This window comes from Oenanthe melanoleuca, chromosome 23 (assembly GCF_029582105.1).
Source record: "Oenanthe melanoleuca isolate GR-GAL-2019-014 chromosome 23, OMel1.0, whole genome shotgun sequence".
Taxonomy (NCBI): domain Eukaryota; kingdom Metazoa; phylum Chordata; class Aves; order Passeriformes; family Muscicapidae; genus Oenanthe; species Oenanthe melanoleuca.
The window spans coordinates 5,890,419-5,911,592 of NC_079356.1; the positions used below are offsets into that span (position 1 = coordinate 5,890,419).

Genomic DNA, 21,174 nt, shown 5'->3' on the forward strand with positions numbered 1-21,174 from the left:
GGGCTGGGGTTTGCTGGGCGCCCCCTCCCCGGGGTGATCACAGAACCGCAGAATGATTTGGGATGCACCTTCTGCCATTCGGGGCACCCACGGGTGCTCTGTGGGGTGAAGGTGCAGCTCCCCCACAGCCCCTGCGCCGGGATTTGGGGCTTTGCCCTTCACCCTCCCCTGCTTTGCCTCCTCTCAGCCGGAATTTGGCAGCAGCTCAAAGCAGGGGCTGCCACAGACGCCGGCCCGAGGCTGAGCCAACCCCACCCCACAGGTTTCCTGGCGAAGGGGGATCCCACCGGGGTCTCCCCAAATGCAGGGTGGGGCAGGGTCACCCTGCTCAGGCTGTGCGTCCTTTACCAGGGCTGGGGACTGCAGACCCCAGACCCAATTTATGGTTTTGCTGCCCGAAGGACTGAGCTCAGGTTAACCTACCCAGAGATTCCTGCCCGTGGTTTTCCAAGGGAAGGAGGTGAATTTTGGCAGGCTGGGTACAATGAGGTGACCCTGTGGCCCCCATCCCTCTGTGGGGGGCGGGTTTTATGCCCCATGGAAGTTCCTGGAGGGTTCTTGGAGCGTCCCGTGGTGTCCCGCTCCCCCGTTCCTTGGGGAAGCCAAAGTTCCTTTTCCCGACTCGGCCGGGCGGACGCGGCTCCCAGGGGATCAGCCCATTGGGGAAGGAGCTGCGATGGCTCGGGGGGCCATGGGGGGACTGCGGGGAGGTTGGTGGGGCTGGACACCCTCACATTGCTGCCACGGGAGCCCCTCGATGGCACCCGGGCACCCCAAACCCCGCGCGGGTCAGGGTGAACAGCCCTGGATCCTTTTCCAGGCTGCAGAGGGGGTGATGCGAAGGCTAGGGGCGTTTTCCTCCGCTTGAAGTGGTTGGGAAAAGCATCCCCACGTCGTTCCTGCGTCCTCCATCGCAGCCGGAGCCGCCGCGGCGCTGCGGGAGCCGAGTGAGGCACGGGGGGAACGCGGGGCGCTCCCGGCCGGGTGTTGGCGGGGAGGAACAAAGCGAGCCGGGCTCATGGAAGGAATCACAACGCCCCTTTTGGCCTTGGCCCGGAGCCGCCCGCCCCGCCCTGCCCTTCCCGCACGCTCCCGCACCGAGATAAGGCCGGGCCAGGGCCGGGGCTGCGCCCGGCGTGTGGCAACAGGCTCGGAGTGAAACTCAGCGCAAGGCGCAGCTCAGATCCCTATCGGGGCACCGCGGGCAGCCCGCAGCGACCGAAAACGTGCAAAGAGGCTAAAACTCTTCCTTCACAGCCCGAGAGATGCGGGACGTCCCCGGTGGGATGGAGGGATGGGAAAGGCAGCGGTGGAGCAGCACGAGGGGATGGGGATGGGGTTTTCCCTCTCTCCTCCCACCACGGGGTATTTGGGGGTGTCCGGGTGGTCCCACCGTGCCCAAAGGCGAGCGCTGACCGTGCCCCGCTTTTTGGGACGGTCCCTCCCGCGGCGCCTGGGAGAGGTGCGGAGCCTCTGCCTCGGTTTCTCCACCTGTGGGAATAAATACCTGCCCGTCAAGCCCTCGCAATTACTGCCGAGTTAATCACCGCATTAAAAACGACAGTGATATGACTTTTTCGGGGGGGAGGAACCCATTTTACAAGCGGCCACACCCCGTGGCCCATTTCTCCAGGTGGAGGGGGGGAAGAGCCGAGTGTCCCCGTCCCCCCCAGGACAGCAGCTCCTGTCGCCCTCCCAAGCGCTCTCAGCATTGGGATGGGCGTCTCCCGGTGCCGGGGTGGGCGTTGGCTCTGGGGAGAGCCCCGGGGCACCCAGGGGTGCCGCACCCACGGAGGGCAGGGCGTGGCCGCCCCCCTCGCCCCCTCCCCAGCGCCCGCCGCCCGCGGGCGATGATTCACCGCGATTTGCCTTTTAAGGCCGCTCTCGGCGGGGAGGAAGCAGAGGAGGAGGAGGAGGACACTCCTTGGACCTGGCTGGCTCCTCCTGCTCTCGCTCGAGGCTCCGACGCGCAGCCAAAAGCAAATCCCGGCGGTCGCGCTCGGCAGAGGCTCCCACGGCTCCTGGCCCCGCTGCTCGCCCAAGCGCCCGCGTCCCAGCCATGGCAAGGAACCACCAGGTGCAGAAGGCCAAGCTGGCCGAGCAGGCTGAGCGCTACGAGGACATGGCAGACTTCATGAAGGCGGTGGTGGAGCACGGGGACGAGCTGTCCAACGAGGAGAGGAACCTGCTGTCGGTCGCCTACAAGAACGTGGTGGGCTGCCAGCGCTCGGCGTGGAGAGTCATCTCCAGCATCGAGCACAAAACCGAGGAGGGCGACGACAAAGCGCAGGTGGTGAACGAGTACCGGGAGAAGGTGGAGCAGGAGCTGAACGCCGTCTGCAACAACGTGCTGGGCTTGCTGGACAAGTATCTCATCAAGAAGGACAGCGACACCGAGAGCAAGGTCTTCTACTTGAAGATGAAGGGCGACTACTTCCGATACCTGGCCGAGGTGGCCAGCGGGGACGATCGCCTGTCGACGATAGAGAAGGCGCAGGAGGCGTACCAAGAGGCCATGGACATCAGCAAAAAGGAGATGCAGCCCACGAACCCCATCCGCCTGGGGCTGGCCCTCAACTTCTCCGTGTTCCACTACGAGATCGCCAACGCCCCCGAGCAAGCCATCTCGCTGGCCAAGACCACCTTCGACGAGGCCATGGGCGACCTGCACACGCTCAGCGAAGACTCCTACAAGGACAGCACCCTCATCATGCAGCTGCTCAGGGACAACCTGACGCTATGGACAGCCGAGTGTGCCGGCGAAGACGGCGGCGAGGCTGGCGAAGAGCCCAAGAACTGAACCTGAGCATCGCTGCCGAGCCGGGGACCGGCCCCACCGCCCCGCTCCAGACCCTCCGGCATCTCTAAGTGTTTTTTTGTTTTGTTTTGTTTTTTTTTTTTTTTGTTTTTTTTTTTTTTGTGTTTGGTTTTTTTTTGTTTGGTTTTAGGGGGAAGGAGTCTCAGCTCCCCCCTAGCCTGGATACCAGGAGTGGGGGTGGTTTTGGCAGGGACCTTCCCTCCCTCCCTCTCCCCCATCCTCTGCTCTGGGGAGGGGGAAAGAGGGACAGGGGGTGCCTCCGTCCCTCAGAGCTGCCAGCCCCCAGCTATTTAACATTTTTTGTGGGGGGTGTCCAGCCTGGCTCGTGCCAGCTCCAGACCCCGTGTCGCGGAGGGCTGGAGCAGCGGCAGGAGGAGGTGAGGGCTGGGCTGGGGCCGGGGGTCCGGGCAGCCCCCCCATTCTGGGAGGGGTGTCGTGTTGCCGAAGCCTCTGTGCTCTCCAATAAACCTTCTCCTGCAGCTCTGCTCTCTCTGCCTCGTCTCTCCCTGCTCACATGTCCGGGCAGCTCCGGGCGCCGCCTCCCCACCCTCCCTTCCCAGCGGGCTGGGGGCGCCCGGGTTCCCCAGCCCTGGCTGCTCTGGGTGCCCCCCCAGCCCCCCAGCAGGGTTTTGGGGTGAAGGGCGGTCCTGGGAAGGGCTCTGTGCATCCATGGGATGAAGGTTTTGGTAGCTCCATGAGGTGCTCGAGTCCCTGACCCAACTCTTTGATACAAACCCAGGTCTCCCAAAGCCTGCCCAGGACACCCCAATCCTTCCCCATGGCTCCTCGAAGTCCGAGGAGGAAATTGTGCAGAAACTGCTTGGACAGGGACACGGGGACAGCCCGGGGGTGGCCGTGGGTGGGGACGCCCCTCTCGAGGTCCCGACGCGCTGGGACAGGTGAGGGCTCCGCTCAGCACTTCTGGCCCTGGCACGGGGCCCGGCGAGGGCGCAGCTCCCTCCCCTTCCCCCACTGCGGGTTCCAACACGAACGGTAATTACAGTAAAACACAGTCACAGCACCCTGGGCTATGAGCTCAGCAGAGCCAGCAGGGCTGGGCAGGAGCTGGATGGGATGGGATGGGATGGGATGGGATGGGATGGGATGGGATGGGATGGGATGGGATGGGATGGGATGGGATGGGATGGGACGGGATGGGACGGGATGGGAAGCCGTGACTCAGGTGCTGCCTGGTTCAGAGGGAGCCCCAGAGCAGGGACAGGGGGGACAGGCCAGTTCTGAGCCATGCCCACAGAGTGCCAGGGACCCCTGGGATTTGGGGAAAACAAGGCACAAGCTGGGATGTGGGGAATTGTGGGGTACCCAGGGAGCAAGGGGCTGGCCTGGGATGTACTGAGGTTTGCCAGGGCTCTGCTGTGGGAGGTTGGGCTGCACAAACCAGAACCTGCTCATGCTGGGTGGGACACGTGGAGCAGATTCCCAGCAGATGGGATGAACCCCTGTGAGCCCCCAGTCCCTCCCCAGCCCCACCACAACATCCCCTGGTGCTGCCTGGGGGTGCCCAGAGGTGTCAGGGTATCCACTGAGGGACCCCAAAGCTTGGCCTCCACCTGGCCCCAAGCACTCCCAGCCTGGGAACAGCCCCAGACCTGTAATTACCAACCAGAGCAGCCGACGGGAAGAACAAGCTGAGGGCTCTGGCCCCTGACCCAGCCCAGGGACACCCGGACTGGTTAAACTGGAGAGTGGCAGGGCTGGAGCTGAGAGGGCCCAGGGAGGGGTGCTGGGGGTATCTGTCCATCCCTGGGGCTGTGGGTTCTCCCTGGCTTCCCAGGAGTTAACTGATTTCAACAGCTCCCGAAATTGCAGCGTGGCTGTGTAGGAGGATGGGGCTCCCAGCCGGTCCAGCAGCTTTTCCTGGCAAGGAGGGGAAGGAGGGGAGGCCCTGGATCCCCAGGACACTGCTGGCAGTTCTCTGGAGCCCTTCTGCTTTCCACAGGATGGTGGGACCAGGGGTAAGAACTAGGGGGATATCAGGACCTTGATCTCCGTCCTGGTCCTTGTGGAATGCTCACCCCTGAAGGGGCATCCAGAAAAGCTCTCAATGGATCAGTTTTAGTGTCTGAAACGCCACCAGATAAGAGGGACTGGGTGCCCCAGGGCCAAGGAGTGTCCCCCACCTCAGGCACTCCCCAGCAGGATCCTGGCACAGGGGCTGGTGGCCATGGGGAAAAGACCCTCAGAACAGGTCTCTGAGGGTGAGCAGGGATTTCTGCCGCCTGCAAAAGGCTCTGCCCATCCTGAGGGGGAGCTGCAGGACCCACAGCCCGGCCTGTCCTTGTCCCCAGCTCTGCCAGCCTCCCCAGGGCTCTGTGCCCAGGGCTGGGGCTGAGGCTCCTGCAGTCTGGGCACCCACCCACGGGGTGTCCATTGCCCTGGCTCGGGGCAGCCTCCTGCCAGGCTGGCACTAGGGCTGCTCCGGGGGCTTTGCTGGTTTTGAAGAGGTTTTTCTGTGATGGAGCTGGAAATGAGGGCTGGAACCCGGGAGGGGACCCAGGAAAGCTCAGTTCCGTGGCTGTGATTGATGCCCAAATCCCTCTGTCCCCAAAATCCCTCCCAGCCGGGTTCAGTCGCACGGTCAGGTGGGCTCAGCAGGTAGGACCAGCTCTGCAGAACTCCAGGACCCTCCCAGGGATGTGCCTGGCTTGGGGTGACTCATCCTGGCCCTTGGCCCTGGCCGATTGCTCAAGGCAGCGACAGCAGCCAAAGTGTCCCCTCCCTGAGCCCGGGAACCTCTGCTCTCCCCTCCCTGAGCCCGGGAACCTCTCCTGTCCCCTCCCTGAGCCCGGGAAGATCTGCTCTCCCCTCCCTGAGCCCGGGAACCTCTCCTGTCCCCTCCCTGAGCCCGGGAACCTCTCCTGTCCCCTCCCTGAGCCTGGGAACCTCTGCTGTCCCTTCCTGAGCCCGGGAACCTCTGCTCTCCCCTCCCTGAGCCCGGGAACCTCTGCTCTCCCCTCCCTGAGCCCGGGAACCTCTCCTGTCCCCTCCCTGAGCCTGGGAACCTCTGCTCTCCCCTCCCTGAGCCCGGGAACCTCTCCTGTCCCCTCCCTGAGCCTGGGAACCTCTGCTGTCCCTTCCTGAGCCCGGGAACCTCTGCTCTCCCCTCCCTGAGCCTGGGAACCTCTACTGTCCCTTCCTGAGCCCGGGAGCCTCTGCTCTCCCCTCCCTGAGCCCGGGGATGGGGTGCAGGGGCAGGTTGGGCTCACCCCTGCATTTCACACCAGGGGCTCCAGCCTTCCCAGCTGTTTCCCAGTCACTCTGAGCAGGAGCAGAATTGTCCCCTCTGGGCTGTGTGACCAGTTCAGCCTTTGATCCATCTGTAGGAAGCTCCTTGGTGCAGTTTTTGGAGCTCTCTGAGACCTCAGCATTTCTTAGCTGAGGATTTGTGACCTGAGCGGGTTCCATCCCAAGGCTGAGGCTGCAGATTTCCAGGGCATTCAAACAAAAAAGCCAAAAAGCCACAAAAGCTTTGATGGCTCTTGTGTAACTCAGCCTGACCTGACCATACCCTTTTAAGCCACCAAATCTCTCAAAGCCATGAAAAAGCCACTATGAAATTAATATTTTTATGATCCCATCTCCCACCCCTTCACAGCTACTACAGAGCTCCAAAACGACCAGGACAAGGCCACCAGCCACAGGGTGAGGATGGAATTTCAGCTCAGTTATGAAATGCAGCTGCTGGGCTCCAGCCAGGAGTACCCAGGGAAACTCCTGGGCTCTGGGGAAGAGCTGAGGCACTGGCAGTGCTCCGGGATCTGACTCTGGCGTCTTAAATCTCAGTTTCATTGGGAAGAGTCTGGCTGAAGCACAAGCACGTGTGTCTGCATCCTCCTCTCCCAGAGCTCCTCCTTGTCTCCAAACCCTGGCCACAGAGTTGGGAGATGGGTGAAAAATTAATTTTAATGTCTTGCCCAGCTGCCCAAGACCCCGTTCACATCTAGATTCATGGAGGATCCAGGCTCCAATCCCTCTGCCAAGGGCCAAACCATCCTGTGAGAAAATTCCTGTTGTATTTTATGCAAGCTCTTGGGCAAGAGGAGATGCTGAGTCTGCAGAGAGCTGGGATGGGGAGCTGGGCCTGTCCTGTCCTGTGGGGAGCTGCCAGCAGGGACTTGGAGGCTCTCTGGTGGGGACACCCCACTTGTCACCCCCAGAGCAGAGCAGGGGCACACGAGGCTCAGCACAGCCCAGGGAATTCCACAGGCAGGAGGGGAAGCCCCACGACTTGGGAGGTGCAGAAGGCAAGGGCAGATAAAGGAAGGTGGATGAGGACACCCAAAGCTGCTCCTGGGAAAGGCCTGAGATGCAAACCACGAGCTGAGTCACACTGGGCCTTTCTTAACCAAAAGCCTGGCTGGCATTCTGTGAGCTGTGCAGCTCCAGCCTCTGGAGCAGTGCTGGAGCAGCAGCAGTGACCTGGTTGTGCTGTCCTGCCCCACATTCCTCCTCCCCCAGCGAGGCTGAGCCTGCTCTCAGCACAGCAGACAGGGACAGGTCCCTCCGCAGGCGCTCTGCCCTCGGGCTCTGCAGCACTCTTGGGTTTATTTACTCAGCTTCAGCAAACTCCCAAGATGAAAGTGAGACTGAGGAGCGTTTTATTAAGAAGGAGTCCATCATTATTTCTAAGAAAAAGAAAAACAAACATCTTTCTGTCCCTGAGACGGCATGGAGGCGTCTGGGCCTGGATTCCCCTGGCAGCTGTGCAGGCTCCTCCTGCACAAAGCCAGCCCTGATGCCTCAGCTCTCACTGCACGGGAGGCAGCTCCAGATCATTCTTCTTTCTCTGGACCTGTCTTGGTCATGATGGAGGAGACTTTATCTCACTTCTCCTCCGTGCTCTCCCTGCCTTCCCTGGCTCAATCCCTCTGTTCCTAAGGGAAGACCCCCAGGCACCTCCCTTCTGCCAAATCCCTGCTCTGGGCAGCAGGCCTGGAGCTCAGCAGGTCAAACCCCCCAGAGAGGGAGTCCAAACTCTGCCTGGAGAGGTTTTCAGCTGCTCTGAGTCACAGCTGATGCTCCGGGTAGGAAAAGGAGAGGTGTCAAAAGCAGAGGAGCCGGGGAAGGGCGTGTCACAGATCCATCACCTCCTCTTCCACGGCTTTGTCCTGAGATTGCACATACTTCTCCTGCACTGCCAGGGTGCTGATAACGCAGTAATTAAGGAAAACGAGGGGCTGGGCTCAAACACTCCCTTCTGCAGAAGCTCTGAAGTTCCCAGCCCAGCCTCACATTAGCCCGAAGGCCATCGGGAAGAGGCAGCATCACCTGAGCTACTCCTGGCTCTGCCTGATCCCAGACCTGACAAGCCCAGGAGAACCAATGGTATGAAGGAAAGAACTCATCCAAGGGAGGGTGAGGGAGAAGAAAGTTGTCACAAGACTCCTGACATGTTCAGGGCATCAATTAACAACAACTTCGGTGGGTTTGGCAGGACAAGTCTGCCTTGGGCTGGGCTGAGCACACCCCACTATCACCCACCAGATGATGTCAGGAACAACCTGGGCCTGCACATTCCAGCCTTTGTCCCCCAGGGAGAGAGAAAGGGAACTGAACAGAACAGAGGATACGAAGAGAAGTGGAAATCAGCCCCCACAGCTGCCGACATCAGCGCCTCCAGGCTCCGCTGCTCCTGGTCCCCGAAGGAATATCCATTGGCCTTGTCCACAGCCTGCACCACCTGTCTCATGCTCTGCTTGTCCTGGGAGCAGGGACACACTCACTGGGAGCCAGGACCCCACTGGGCTGGGCTGGGCATTTCCCCTGGGGCTCTGGGCCACCCTGACAGCACCCCAGGACACAGGGACAAACAGGGACAAACAAACAGGGACAGGGACACTGCTACTGCCCGGGTGACACCCTCCACCCTCTCTTTCCCTTCCAGCACCTCATCCAGCCCATTTGCCTGCTGACACTTCTGCCAGCTGCCTGATCAAGGACATTTCCAGCCCTCCCTCCCCAGTGGATTCTTCCAAGTAATCTCATTATCCCCTGCTCCCTAATTTAACCAGGTTTTAGGTGATCCTCAGCCTGGATTTGAAATGCAAGCCAGAAGAGCTGCAGGAAGGGGGAACCTGGATTCCCACCCCAGGACACAGCCCTTTTCTTTCCTTTGGCTGCCACAGATCATTTACAGATCTGGGTGTGCTTCCCTGTTTCCCAGCCCCAAGTCCCTTCACAGCTGAGGTTGCCAGCCCTGTGGCTCTGGGCAGACAAAAAGCAGCTGCTGCACATGCAGGGCTCCCTGTCCCCTGCTGCTGGGTCACCTGCACATTGAGTGGCACGAAGGACACCAGGCTGTAGTCCTCGATCACCTCCACAAGCTTCTCGTTGAGGCGGCGGAAATTCCTGAAGAAGGGGTCGGAGGCCAGATGGTCAACGAGGTAAGAGAGGTCCAGGACCTCGGTGTAATAGTCCAGGTTGAAGGCTGCAGGGAAACAGGCAGCTCTGAAGGCAAGCTGGAAGCTGAAGAGCACAGTGAGATCCACAGCAGTTCCTCACCCATCCCCATTCTCACAGCACAGCTCCACATCCCTCCCCCTCAAACCACTCCAAGTGTCAGAACAGAGCTCTGAGCCACCCTGGATGGGGGAAGGTGTCCCTGCCCATGGCAGGGAGGCAGCAGAGATGAGGATGAAGGTCCCTTTTCCCCAGAGCACCGAGGCTCTGGGAGCTCCCTCACCCAGCTTCCCATACTGCTCGATCAGGTCCATCTTGGAGAGGACGTTGACGTGGGGCAGCTCCACGTGCAGCATGGTGGACAGGGAGGTGCAGAGCACAGAGATGAACTTGCCAGGATCTGTGCAGTAGTGGGAATCCACCAGGTGCACGGCAGCCAGCTGGGCAGAGGAGGCACAAGGGGACACACAAGGTCAGGCCTGGACAAGCCTATCCCCATGCTTGTGACAGTGTGGAAGTGGCCACAGGACAATTTGTTCTGCACCACCTGGGGAATGACCACCCACCTCCCACCTCCCACCATCAAATAGGACCAGAGAACCTTGGAATGGTTTGGGGCAGAGGGGACCTTAAAGCTCAGGCAACCCCAGCCCTGCCATGGGCAGGGACACCTCCCTGCAGGAACTCTGCAGGGTTTTGGGGTTTTTGGGGCAATTCCCCTCCTGAACAGCACAACTTCCCCACAGGAATGGCCAGGCCCACTCAGGAGCAGTAACTGCAGCACACCCCTCTCTGCTGGGACAGTCAATTGTGGCTTGCACTAATAATTAATAATTACACTAACAAGCAGTTCAATTCCCTGGGTTTTGTGTGGCTGAAACAGTGTGGTCCCAGAGCTGGGGAAGCCACTCCAAGCCAGGGCTCTGAGCTGAGTCACAGCAGCAGAACCCAGCCAGGCTGGGAGAGCAGAAACCAGCCCTGTAAATGTCTTATTTTAGCAACTCCAATCCCTTGTGCATTTATTCCAATGAAAATAAGCTCTAATGTGCAGATTCTCAGTGACATTCTCAAACAAATGAAGTTGCCCTTCTTGCTCAGAGCAGCCAGGGTTTGCACACTGGCCGCAGAGCAAGTGCAGCGTCAGCAGCTCCGGGGCTGCTCTCACCTGCAGCTCCCGTTGTGCAAGAGCCCTGAGCTGCTCCCACGGGCTGCACAGGGCCCTGGCTGGGCTGCAGGAGGGGCCTGGCACGTCCCTGCACTCCTCAGGCAGTGCCAAGGCTGCCAGCACACACAGAACCCACTCTGGGCTGTGGGAAGGATCCTGCAGCACTGCAGGAGGGACTCTTGTCCCATCCCTGGAAGGGTTCAGGGCTAGGCTGGAGTCACCTGCAGTAGTGAAAAGTGTCCCTGCCCATGGGGTGGACTGGAATGAGGTGGGCTTTGAGGTCCCTTCCAACCCAAACCAATTTGGGATTTGGTGCCAAGTGCGAGGAAGGAATCCGTGCTCTTGCTCCCAGTCCCACTAAAAGCCCTGACAGGCCATTCCTTTGCCAGTGTCTCCCAGCATAAAACAGGGCAAAACTCTCCTCCTTCCCTGACAAAACCACTTTTGGCCATCACGAAAAGCCAAAAACTTCCTGAAGACAACAGCCACGAGTCCCCTGACCCCCAGTGCGTGCCCAGCCCATGCCTACCCTGAAGCCCCACTTGGCCAGCTGGGCAAAGAGGTCCCTGAGGGCGGGGTGGTGCGTGTAGAGCTCCACCTGCCCGGGGCAGTCCAGCAGCAGGTAGTGGCCGCGCAGGCGCCGCAGGCCGGCGCGCAGCCAGTCGGCGTTGGCAGCCAGGTACTCCATGCAGTACAGCAGGCCCCCGTTGGGGCCCAGCCCCAGGCTGTCCATCACGTCCCCCAGCGTCACCAGCTGGCCGATGTCCAGCGCGCAGGGCCCGGCCAGCGTCTCGTTGGCGGGGTCCAGGTTGACCACGGCCGCGCGCCGGCCCAGGCGCCCCAGGAACTCACGCATGGCCTGGCAGTAGGTGCTCTTGCCAGAGCCGGGGGGGCCGATCACCACCTGGCCAAAGGCCAGCGAGCCAGGGCTGCCCTCGGCCATGCTGCTGCTGCCTGAGGGGGAGAGCAGCCTCAGTGCCTGTCTGCACTTACAGGGCACAGAGAGAGAGGAGAGCAGCCTCTCAGTGCCTGCTCTGCATTTACAGGGCACAGAGAGAGGGGAGAGCAGCCTCTCAGTGCCTGTCTGCACTTACAAGGCACAGAGAGAGGGGAGAGCAGCCTCAGTGCCTGCTCTGCATTTACAGGGCACAGAGAGAGAGGAGAGCAGCCTCAGTGCCTGCTCTGCATTTACAGGGCACAGAGAGAGGGGAGAGCAGCCTCAGTGCCTGCTCTGCACTTACAGGGCACAGAGAGAGGGGAGAGCAGCCCCTCAGTGCCTGCTCTGCATTTACAGGGCACAGTGAGTGGGACAGGCAGGGATAGCACGTGCACCCCATTTCTGAGCAGACCCCTCCTTCCTTCCCCCTCTGCTCACACCTCCCTCTCCCCATTCCCATCTCTCCACGCCTTCTCTTCCCCAGCACCCGTTTCCCCCTGCCTGCACCCCATTTATCCCCACATCCCCCATTTATCCCCGAGTTCCTCTCATGTCCTCTCTACTTCTCCACTCCCGCTTCCCCCCAGACCGCTTCATCCCCTGTTAACACCTCCACTCCCGGTTATTCTCTCTGGTGCCAGTTATTCCCCCCACCCATTCCCAGTTATGCCCCCCATTCCCTGTTATCCCCCATTTCCGGTTATCCCTCCCATTCCCGGTAATCCCGCATTCCCTGTTATCCCTCATTCCCGGCTATTCCCCATTCCCGGTTATCCCCCCCCATTCCCTGTTATCCTTCATTCCCGGTTATTCCCCATTCCCGGTAATCCCCCATTCCCGGTCGTCCCCCGTCCCCCCCCGTTCCCGGTTATCCCCCCCCCATTCCCGGTTATCCCCCCCCATTCCCGGTTATTCCACATTCCCGGTTATCTCCCTCATTCCCGGTAATCCCTCATTCCCGGTAATCCCCGGTGCAGGCCGCTCACCGCCGCCGGTGTCCCCGCTGTGGCTCCGGGTGCCCGCAGGTCCCGAGTTTCGCGTTCCGGGCTCGGAGCGGCCGCCGCTCCCACAGCGCCCCCTGGCGGTCGGGGGGACGCGCAGCCCCGTCCCGGCCGGGCCTCGAACCGGGACTCTGAGCCTGGGCAGGGCCGCGTTCGAGTCCCGCCGCCGGCTCCAGGCCTCCAGCACGGCCCCAAAGCCTCAGGTTCGAGTCCTGCCGCCGCCTCTGGGTCCTCCAGCATGGCCCCATCCCCGCTTTTTTCTAAATCAATTGGATTGGAATCAATTGGATTGGCAAAGGCCTCTGAGACTACTAGTCCTGACTCTGAGCAAACATCACCATGGTACTGAGCACCATGCCATTTTTCCTTAAATGCCTCTGGGGACAGTGACTGCACCACCTCCCTGGGCAGCCCCTTCCCAATGTCTAACTCCCTTTCTGTGAAGGAATTCTTCCTAATGTCCACCCTAATCCCTCCTCGAGCAGTTTAAGGCAATGTCCTTTGGTCTTGCCACTTACTGAGGAGAAGAGCCCAACGCCCACCTGGCTTCACCCTCCTGCCAGGTAGAAGGAGAATTTCCCCCCTGCATTTCCCCCTTCACCCCTAAAGGAAGTCACAGAGGGCCTGGCCCCCAGCCCTCAGCTCTGGGGCAGTGGGATGGAGCTCTCCCGGGGCAGAGCTCCTTGGAAAGCACCGCTACCCACAGGGACACGCCTCCCCAGAATTCCTCTGCAGGCTGCCAGGACCAGCCTTTCATCCCGAGAATTCCTCCCAGGAATTCTTTCATCCCCAGCAGCCTCTCCCAGCAGTGTGGGATGGCCACACCCAAGGAACGCTGGGGCAGCAGCAGGACAGTTCCTGTGCCCTGTCTGTACATGTCCTTCCCTGCCTCTCAATCAGCTTTTTGCACCCTCACCAAACACACACTTTGGATGATCCAAGCACAAATATAAGTTTCAGCCCCCCAAAATCCTTCCCCAGTCATACAGAACACCATTTCCTTTCATTTGAAGAGTACAATTAGAGGGGAAAAAACCCCAGCGTGATAATTTTTATTACAAACCAGTATTTTTACTAAAAATAAATATATGAACACCCTGCTTCACACTCAGACCAGGAGCCAGCCTGGGCTGGGGGCAGGACAGAGGCTGTGACAGTCCCTGCTCAGTGTGGCTGGGCTCTGAGGCTGCCCAGGGCGGGCTGGGATGCTCGGACAAAGGCCATGTCCTGCCTGTACTTCATGGCCGTGGGGGGCTGGCGCCTGAGCAGCTGGTCACCCATGTCCTGGGGCTCAGGGTCATCATAGATGGTGGAGATGACAACAGAAGTGTCCCCACGGGGCTTCTTCCTCCGGATGAAAGTTGGCAGCTTCTCCCCGTGGTAGCTGGAGGGGAGCAGGAAAGGTTTGGTTGGAGGCTGCAGAGGCCATCAGGCACCCCTGTGCTGCCCAGCTCCTTTCCTGGAATGCTTTGGATTGGAAGGGACCTGAAACCCACACCCTGCCACGGGCAGAGTCCTTCCACAGACCTGCACACGGCTCCAGCCCTGCACTGTCAGCAAGAGCAGGAGTTCCTGGAGTGCTGTGGAATTCCCCAGCTGGGCAGGGAAGGGCAGATCCCTGGGACAGCCCTGGCCTCACTCAGCTCCCTGTGCAGCCTCTCAGCTGCTGGGAGCCCAGAGAGCCTAGGCAGAGGTGGGAGCAAGGGCTTGGGAGGGCACTTGGGTACTCACCCCAGCCCCCTCTTGCACCGGGGGTTCTGGCCCTCGTTGTCCAGAGCTTCGGCCATCCCAGAGTTGCTGCTCCCCAGGCCCAGCCCCTCTGTCCAGCCCTGCTGCTCCAGGACCTTCCTGCCAAAGCCCTTGGAGAGTGGACAAAACCATCACACACCTGTTAGACAAATCCCACCCTCATCTTCCCAGAGCCAAGAGCTCTCCTTATCCTAACCCATACCCATGGGCACCACCCTGGCACAGCCCTGCCTTGAGCAGATGTCTCTCTCACCTTGGTGTCCCCCTCACCTTGGTGTCTCTCACCTTGGTGTCTCACCCTGCTGTCTCTCACCTTGGTGTGCCTCTCGAAGGTGCCAATGTGCTGCCCTGGCACAGACCCCTCTTCCTGCAGCCCATCCCGCAGCCGCTGCTCCAGCCTCATCTGCACCGAGTCCCGAGCATCCTTATCCCCTCCATCTGGGGAGAATGCAGCTAGAGTCAGCACAGCTCAGCAGGGTGCTCACCACCAGCATTTCCCCCAGAGCACCAGCACAGGAGGCAGAACCTGTTCTTTTTGGCAGCCCTTGCTGCCAGACCAGAAAAACATTGTTTCAGGTTCACAGAGGGCTTGGATGCTTTCAAAGAATGACAAAGAGCTCCCAAATTCTGCATGGTCAGAATTTCCTTGGTTTCCCTGGGCTGGATGGCTCAGCTCTGTACCTTTATCATAGTAGATGCTCATGTCCACGTCCCAGTCGTCGGCTGTCTGCTCGTCAAAGTCTGCCAAGAGAAGGGAAGCAGCACTTTAGTGAGCTCTGGCACTTCAGGGGAGCTCTTTGCTGGTGGCCCAGCTCCCTATTTTCTCCACCAAAATGGGGAGGAATCACAGAGGTTGGATATCTCTAAGACCATTCAGTCCAACTGTGACCAGTTCCCACCTTGTCCTCAGCCCAGACCACTGAGTGCCATGTCCAGTCTTTCCCTGGACACCTCCAGGGATGGGGACTCCAATCCTCCCTGGACCTGAGCACCCTTTCCATGGGGAAATTCCTGCTGCTGTTCACCCTGACCTCCCCTGGCCCAGCCTGAGGCCATTCCCTCTCCTCCTGTCCCTGTTCTCTGGAGCAGAGCCCGACCCCGCCTCCGGCTGTCCCCTCCTGTCAGGGAGTTGTGCAGAGCCACAAGGTCCCCCCTGATCCTCCTTTTCTCCAGGCTGAGCCCCTTTCCCAGCTCCAGCCCCTGCCCTGGACACTGCCCAGCCCCTCCATGTCTGTGCTGCAAAGCTGGGCACAGCCCTCAAGGTGGTGCCTCAGCAGTGCCAGCACAGAGGAAATGGCATTAGGGACTCCCCAAATCCCTCTGCCCACCCCAGAAGCTCCAGCAGCACTACAGGGGTCTCTGGGGGGTCTCTGAGGGTTTCTGGTGACCAGCTCTGTGCCCAAGAGGAGCCTCAGAAGCCATGGCAGCTCCAGCTGAGCCAGGCTGTGTTTAAGCTCGTGGGCTCAGTGACACAAATACCAAGGTCACCTCCATCCTGCTCCTGCCAGAACTGGGCATCTGTGTAGAACACGAGGCCAGAGCCGCCCTTCTCCCACTTGAGCTCGATCTCCTCCTCGAAGAGCCGCTCCCGCTGCCGCTGCTGCTGCGCCACGTCCTCGTGCAGGGCCTCGTGCCTCTCCCACTCCTCACAGGTGTCATTGTCCTGCAGGCACAGGGACAAGGGACTGGGGACACAGCCATGGCCTCTCCCACTCCTCACAGGTGTCATTGTCCTGCAGGGACAGGGACAAGGGGCTGGGGACACAGGCACAGCCCCTCCCACTCCTCACAGGTGTCATTGTCCTGCAGGGACAGGGACAAGGGGCTGGGGACACAGCCATGTGCCTCTCCCACTCCTCACAGGTGTCACTGTCCTGCAGGGACAGGGACAAGGGGCTGGGGACACAGCTATGGCCTCTCCCACTCCTCACAGGTGTCACTGTCCTCCAGGGACAGGGACAGCCTGCCATGGAGCTGGGGACACCAGCACAACCCCCTCTCTGCTCCCTGCCCCTCCCCAGCTCCATCCCTGCAGCAGCTCTGTGGCAGAGCTCAGGCCCCGACACGAGGGATGAGCTCATCCCTGCCTAAGGCCAGAGCCAGAGTCAGCATCAGAAATCCCACAGCACAGCCACCCCACAGGCCCCACCTGCCCTGCACTGATGCCCATTTAAGGAGCAGCTCTGTTGGACCTGGAGTCAGCACTAGCAGGGAATTAATTCCAGTGCAGCGAATCCCTGAGGAGATTGCGTGGGCTCCCAGGAAGCAGCTCCCTGGCACAGGCACAGAGCTGCTTGCCCAGCTCTGGCACAGCCATGAACCAGCCAAGGAAGGGCTGCAGAGCCAGGAAACAGCCTGGGAGAAACAGCTGCAGGAGGCCGTTTAGTCTGCAGGACGAAAGACTGAATAAAAAGCTGGAAAAATGAGGGAACAAAGTGCTCTCTGTGCCCATGCTGCCAGGAGAAACTTATGGGCTGGAATTGCAGCAGAGATCTGGCATCAGAATTAATTCTGGTGGAAGAGAGAACGGGCCTGGCCTGCCTGGGGATCTGTAATGACAGAGTTTGGGAGAACAGGCCAGACAGGCGTCTGCCAGGGATGGGGTGGAGTGGCTCCTGCCCTGCCTTTGTCACAAAAGCCATTTTCCCCAGAGTGACTAAACTACAAGTGCAGGAGCATCCAAGGTCAGCCCTTTGTGCAGCTCTGCACGTCACTCCCAGCACACAGACATGGTCCCCCAGCTCTGTCACCTCATTTCCCAGGCAGCAGGGCAGGGTGTGCTGAGCAGCAGCAGCAGCAGCAGCCGCAGCAGCCTCCCCTCTGCTCCTGCTCAGACCAGACCCTCTGGGATCAAACCCCCAGCACCACCCTGAGCAGCTGGGGGGTTCAGCCCCCTGTCCCTGCCCCAGAGGCACAGTGCACCAAGGACTGAACAGTGGCATTTTAAAGCTGTTTTTAACAAACCATTTCTCCAACTCAGAGGTTAAACACGAGCTCTGAGAGTAGGATCTGCCCTCACAGCTCCAACACTGAGCCTGGATGGTGCTGGAATATTCCACTTACATCATCAGAGTGTGACTCCTCTTCCTCCTGCTGCTGATCCTCCTCATCCTCCCCGGACCGGGCTGGCTGAGTCACGGGCTCCTCTCCCTCCATGATCTCATCCCCTGCAGCTGTGTAAACTCTTTCCTCCTCAGCCACTGTCTCAGTGTTGTGGTACTGGAAGGGCACGTTCCCATACCGGCGGGATGAGCCAGTCCTGGGGAAATCCAGCTGCAGCTTCCTGATGACAGGGGGGGGCAGCCTGCAGGCGCGGATCAGCTGCAGGAACACGCTCAGGGGCGTGCCCACGTTCCCGAAGGGCAGGAAGGAGGGGGGGTTCAGCTCGGGCAGGCGCCGCAGCTCCGCCTCCGTGACACACCCCCCGTGCTGCTCCTGGCTGCTGGGAGCCGCCGGGGGGCCTGCGGGAGAGGAGGGAGGGGTTTGGGGGTCTGCAGGAGAGAAGGGAGGGGTTTGGGGGTCTGCAAGAGAGATGGGATGGGTTTGGGGGCTCAGGAGAAAAGGGATGGGTTTGGGAGATATGGGATGGGTTTGGGGGACAGGAGGAACGGGTTTGGGGGGTTCAGGACAGGAGGCACATTTTGGGGGGGGTCCCACACCCCCCAAGGCGGGTAAATGCCGGCGCTCCCGGCTGGAGGGGGCTCAGCAGAGCGCACACGGGCTCTCCCGGCCCGGACTGAGCAGATCCAGCGTTCAGCAAAGCCCAGCAGCAGTTCCTCCCTCCCGTGCCCCATCCAGACCCCGCCGTACCTGTGCCGGCGCTCGGGCGCACCCTGCGGATGAGGCAGCGGCCGGGCAGCGCGCTGCCGCCGGGCCCGAGCCAGCGCTTGCCCGAGTACATGCGGACGAAGCGGCGGGCGCGGCCGGGCCGCACGGACACTAGGCAGCAGCAGCTGCGCGCCGCCGAGGCCCCGCCGCCGCCGCCCGCCGCCGGCCGCTCGGGCCGGTGCCGGTAGTGGAAGCAGAGGAAGCCGCCGGCCTCCAGGAACTGGCTGAAGTAGGAGCGGAGGTGCGCGGAGCGGAGCGCGGCCGGGATGCCGCTCACCAGGCAGTACCGGGCCGCGCCGCCATCGCTGCCGTCACCGCTGGGCGCCGCCATCTTGGGCCGCTGCTGGCGCGCTGCGATGACGTCAGGCATGACGGGTACAGGGCGCCGCCTGGTGGTTGGAGGGGTGAGCGGCAGGAGGTGACAGGGACAGAGAGACATTGGGAGTGACAGTGGACAGAGGGAGTGACACGGGACAGAGGGACACTGGGAGTGACAGGGACGGAGAGACCCTGGGGGAGTGACAGGGGACAGAGGGACATTGGGAGTTACAGGGACAGAGAGACACTGGAGGGTGACAGAGGGACACTGGGATTGACAGGGACAGAGAGACACTGCGGGTGACAGGGGACAGAGGGACACTGGGAGTGACAGAGAGACCCTGGGAGTGACAGGGGACAGAGGGACACTGGGAGTGACGGGGACAGAGGGACATTGGGGGTGACAGAGAGCCTGGGAGTGACAGGGGACAGAGGGACACTGGGAGTGACGGGGACAGAGGGACATTGGGGGTGACAGAGAGACCCTGGGAGTGACAGGGGACAGAGGGACACTGGGAGTGACAGGGACAGAGAGACACTGCGGGTGACACGGGATAGAGAGACCCTGGGGGTCACAGGGGACAGAGAGACCCTGGGGGTGACAGGGACAGAGAGACCCTTGGGGAGTGACTGGGACAGAGAGACATTGGGGGTGACAGGGACAGAGAGACAATCCCTTTTCATCTCATTCTCCTTTTTCCTCCAGTTTTTTTCTGCCCACCCCAAATTCAATCACCGTCATTGAAAAGGCCATACCATGTTCTAAAACACCAAACATTTTATTAAAAAAATAATTTATTGCATCTTATATACAAACCAAAGAAATGTCCACTTATAAAATACTGCCACCTCACCTGCTGGAGGCAGCAGGAGCGAGTTTTCCAGGTGTGCACCTGGCTCTGACTCCAGGGAGGGAGGTTTGGATCTCCCACTAAACTAGCTCAGGTTTAACTTTTCACACAGACGGGAGAGCTCCGAGCCCCAAATGAGGTGCAGTAGGTTTAGGTGCTGCTAAGTGCTCTTAATCCTCTTGTATTTCATGGAATTATGGAGCAAAGAGAGAATCTAAGGAAAAGAGGGGTGAGTCTGTACACCCTGTAAGATTTAATACCCTGGCTTTTTCCCTGAAGAAATTTCCTGAGGATTTCTAAGATTCCAAACACGGAAGCCAGACCCAGAGTTAATTCCACATTTGTCCTGTCAGTGATCCCACTGAGGTCGTCAGACACCACGGGATCAAGCTGAGGACAACCCTCACTGCTTGGAGCTCACAGCAAATGAGTGAAAACTGGGAGCAGGGCAGGGAACCCACAGACTCCCTGGGGTGGAGAGCGGCCCAGGCGAATCAGGAGCTGCTGTAAAAATCCCAGCTGCTCCCAGGGATCCTCCAGTGGAACACAGAGCTCCTGCAGAGCCCGGCTCAGCGGGGCAGGGGCAGCCAGGGCGCCTCGAACAGCATCTCCACCAGCAGCTGGCCCATGGCGGCGTCGCCGATGACGGGACGGAAGAACAGGTCGGTGACGAGGCCGGCGGGGACGGAGCGGAGCGAGGAGCTGGCGCGCAGGATGCGCGAGAAGCGCGCCTGCCCCTCGGGCTGCAGCAGCTCCCGCAGCGCCCCCTGCGCCTCTCGCTGCAGGCTCCCGATGTACAGGGCAGCCCTCAGCCCCGGGATGTCTGCGGGGGACAGGACAGAGGGAGGTGAGGGATGGCAAACACCTCCAGGCTTCTCCCATTCCCACCCTTCCCCGTTCCTCAGAAGATGCACACAGCGCTGCTGAGGTGTAGCTGTGCCAGGGAAAATTCTGCTTTACAACTAAAGGAATCCAGGATTCATTGTCTGCAGGACAGGCAATGGCTTTGACATCCTTCCTTCCTGCATTTGGGAATGACCAGAGTTGGGGAAAAGGTGACCAGCCCTCTGTGCTCTCACACCTGCCCATCCCTGAGCATCAAGCTCCGTGTTCACCTGGGAAGGTGGTGGAGTCCCTGTCCCCAGACGTGGCACTCAGTGCCCTGGGCTGGTGGCAAGGTGGACCAATGCTGGACCCAATGCTCTTGGGGATCTTCTCCAGCCTCAGTGGCTCTGGGACACTGTGACTCTGCATCCAGCTGCCGGTGCTGCCTGGCAGAGCCACGAGGGCCTGGCACTCACCTGGATTAAAGAGAATGGCTCCCCTCAGGTAGGTGTATTCGCTGGGGCTCAGGTCCAGCCTCCAGAAGCTGTTGAGGCAGCACTGCAGGCGCTGCACGGCCGCCAGCGTGGGCTGTGTCCCCTCAGGCTCCTGCCCTTTGCTTTGGCCGTTCAGCAGGATCTTCTTGAGCATGCTGGGGGCCGGGGCCTCCATCACCTCGAAGGTCACCATCTCCTGCACCAGCCCCAGCAGGAACAGGGGCACCCAGCAGCTGTGCAGCAGCAGCAGCTGATCCTCCCGGGGCAGCAGGTGGAAGGCAGCCACGTTCCTCATGAAGCTGATGGTTTTGAGCAGCACGCCGGAGGCGGCCCGGCAGGTGAGGTGGGGCGTGCGCAGGCACACGGCGCGGCGCTGCCGGCACAGACAGCGCTGCCCGCCTGTGCCAGGCCGCAGCTCCTGGCTCAGCAGCGTGTACAGGATGGCAGGCTGCCTGTCCTTGTGGCACTGGCACCTCTCACAGCCTGGATCCACACTGCTGCTCATGGCTGAGGCAGCTCCTCGTCCAAACTCAGCCGGCGGGAGAGAGACGTAAAATCCCTTCCAGAATCTGTCACGGGCCGGATTGTCCCCGTCCTCCCAGCTCTGCCAGTCCCTGGCTGCTCCAGCCAGCTCTTATAAGGCCAGGTCACAGTGAACACCCCTCTGCAGCCTTGACCGCCCTGATTAAGCAGCCCTCATTAAAACCACCCGCCCAACCCCGTTGTTGCTGGGCTGATTGGCTGGGCCAGGCAAGTTTCAACGGCCGT

The 21,174-nt window shown here is 60.6% G+C and overlaps 4 protein-coding genes across 4 annotated transcripts; 1 reads left to right on the forward strand and 3 right to left on the reverse strand.

Moving 5' to 3' along the window:
- The first annotated feature begins 812 nt into the window (after positions 1-812).
- On the forward strand, positions 813-2,898 carry SFN (stratifin). The gene has a single exon (XM_056509128.1). It carries the CDS (start codon positions 2,060-2,062, stop codon positions 2,798-2,800), a length of 741 nt encoding a protein of 246 aa, XP_056365103.1. The 5' UTR covers positions 813-2,059; the 3' UTR covers positions 2,801-2,898.
- Positions 2,899-7,420: 4,522 nt separating this feature from the next.
- GPN2 (GPN-loop GTPase 2) lies at positions 7,421-12,395 on the reverse strand. Its single transcript, XM_056509125.1, has 6 exons — positions 12,327-12,395; positions 10,933-11,357; positions 9,522-9,678; positions 9,106-9,266; positions 8,410-8,540; positions 7,421-7,984 (listed from the first exon to the last, which is right to left on the reverse strand). Exons 2-6 carry the CDS (start codon positions 11,344-11,346, stop codon positions 7,912-7,914), a joined length of 936 nt encoding a protein of 311 aa, XP_056365100.1. The 5' UTR covers positions 11,347-11,357; positions 12,327-12,395; the 3' UTR covers positions 7,421-7,911.
- Positions 12,396-13,356: 961 nt separating this feature from the next.
- On the reverse strand, positions 13,357-18,360 carry GPATCH3 (G-patch domain containing 3). Its single transcript, XM_056509113.1, has 7 exons — positions 17,901-18,360; positions 17,154-17,551; positions 15,579-15,753; positions 14,772-14,831; positions 14,404-14,528; positions 14,073-14,200; positions 13,357-13,725 (listed from the first exon to the last, which is right to left on the reverse strand). The coding sequence occupies exons 1-7, from the start codon at positions 18,355-18,357 to the stop codon at positions 13,506-13,508; spliced, it is 1,563 nt and encodes a 520-aa protein (XP_056365088.1). The 5' UTR covers positions 18,358-18,360; the 3' UTR covers positions 13,357-13,505.
- A 636-nt stretch (positions 18,361-18,996) lies between these two features.
- On the reverse strand, positions 18,997-21,059 carry NR0B2 (nuclear receptor subfamily 0 group B member 2). The gene is made up of 2 exons (XM_056509127.1): positions 20,389-21,059; positions 18,997-19,910 (listed from the first exon to the last, which is right to left on the reverse strand). Exons 1-2 carry the CDS (start codon positions 20,909-20,911, stop codon positions 19,657-19,659), a joined length of 777 nt encoding a protein of 258 aa, XP_056365102.1. The 5' UTR covers positions 20,912-21,059; the 3' UTR covers positions 18,997-19,656.
- Between the last annotated feature and the right edge of the window lie 115 nt (positions 21,060-21,174).

Excerpts from the sequence above, each read along its gene's own strand:
- GPATCH3 (XM_056509113.1), bottom strand. The coding sequence starts at position 18,357 with ATGTCTCTCTGTCCCTGTCACCTCCTGCCGCTCACCCCTCCAACCACC. Across the intron at positions 15,754-17,153 it reads AGGAGTCACACTCTGATGAT|GACAATGACACCTGTGAGGA; the intron begins GTAAGTGGAATA and ends CTGTGCCTGCAG. Across the intron at positions 13,726-14,072 it reads CGGTGCAAGAGGGGGCTGGG|CTACCACGGGGAGAAGCTGC; the intron begins GTGAGTACCCAA and ends GCTCCCCTCCAG.
- SFN (XM_056509128.1), top strand. The coding sequence starts at position 2,060 with ATGGCAAGGAACCACCAGGTGCAGAAGGCCAAGCTGGCCGAGCAGGCT.
- NR0B2 (XM_056509127.1), bottom strand. The coding sequence starts at position 20,911 with ATGAGCAGCAGTGTGGATCCAGGCTGTGAGAGGTGCCAGTGCCACAAG. Across the intron at positions 19,911-20,388 it reads AGCCATTCTCTTTAATCCAG|ACATCCCGGGGCTGAGGGCT; the intron begins GTGAGTGCCAGG and ends TGTCCCCCGCAG.
- GPN2 (XM_056509125.1), bottom strand. The coding sequence starts at position 11,346 with ATGGCCGAGGGCAGCCCTGGCTCGCTGGCCTTTGGCCAGGTGGTGATC. Across the intron at positions 8,541-9,105 it reads TCGTGCCACTCAATGTGCAG|GACAAGCAGAGCATGAGACA; the intron begins GTGACCCAGCAG and ends CCCTGCTCCCAG. Across the intron at positions 7,985-8,409 it reads GCTGATTTCCACTTCTCTTC|CACCCTGGCAGTGCAGGAGA; the intron begins GTATCCTCTGTT and ends CTGCGTTATCAG.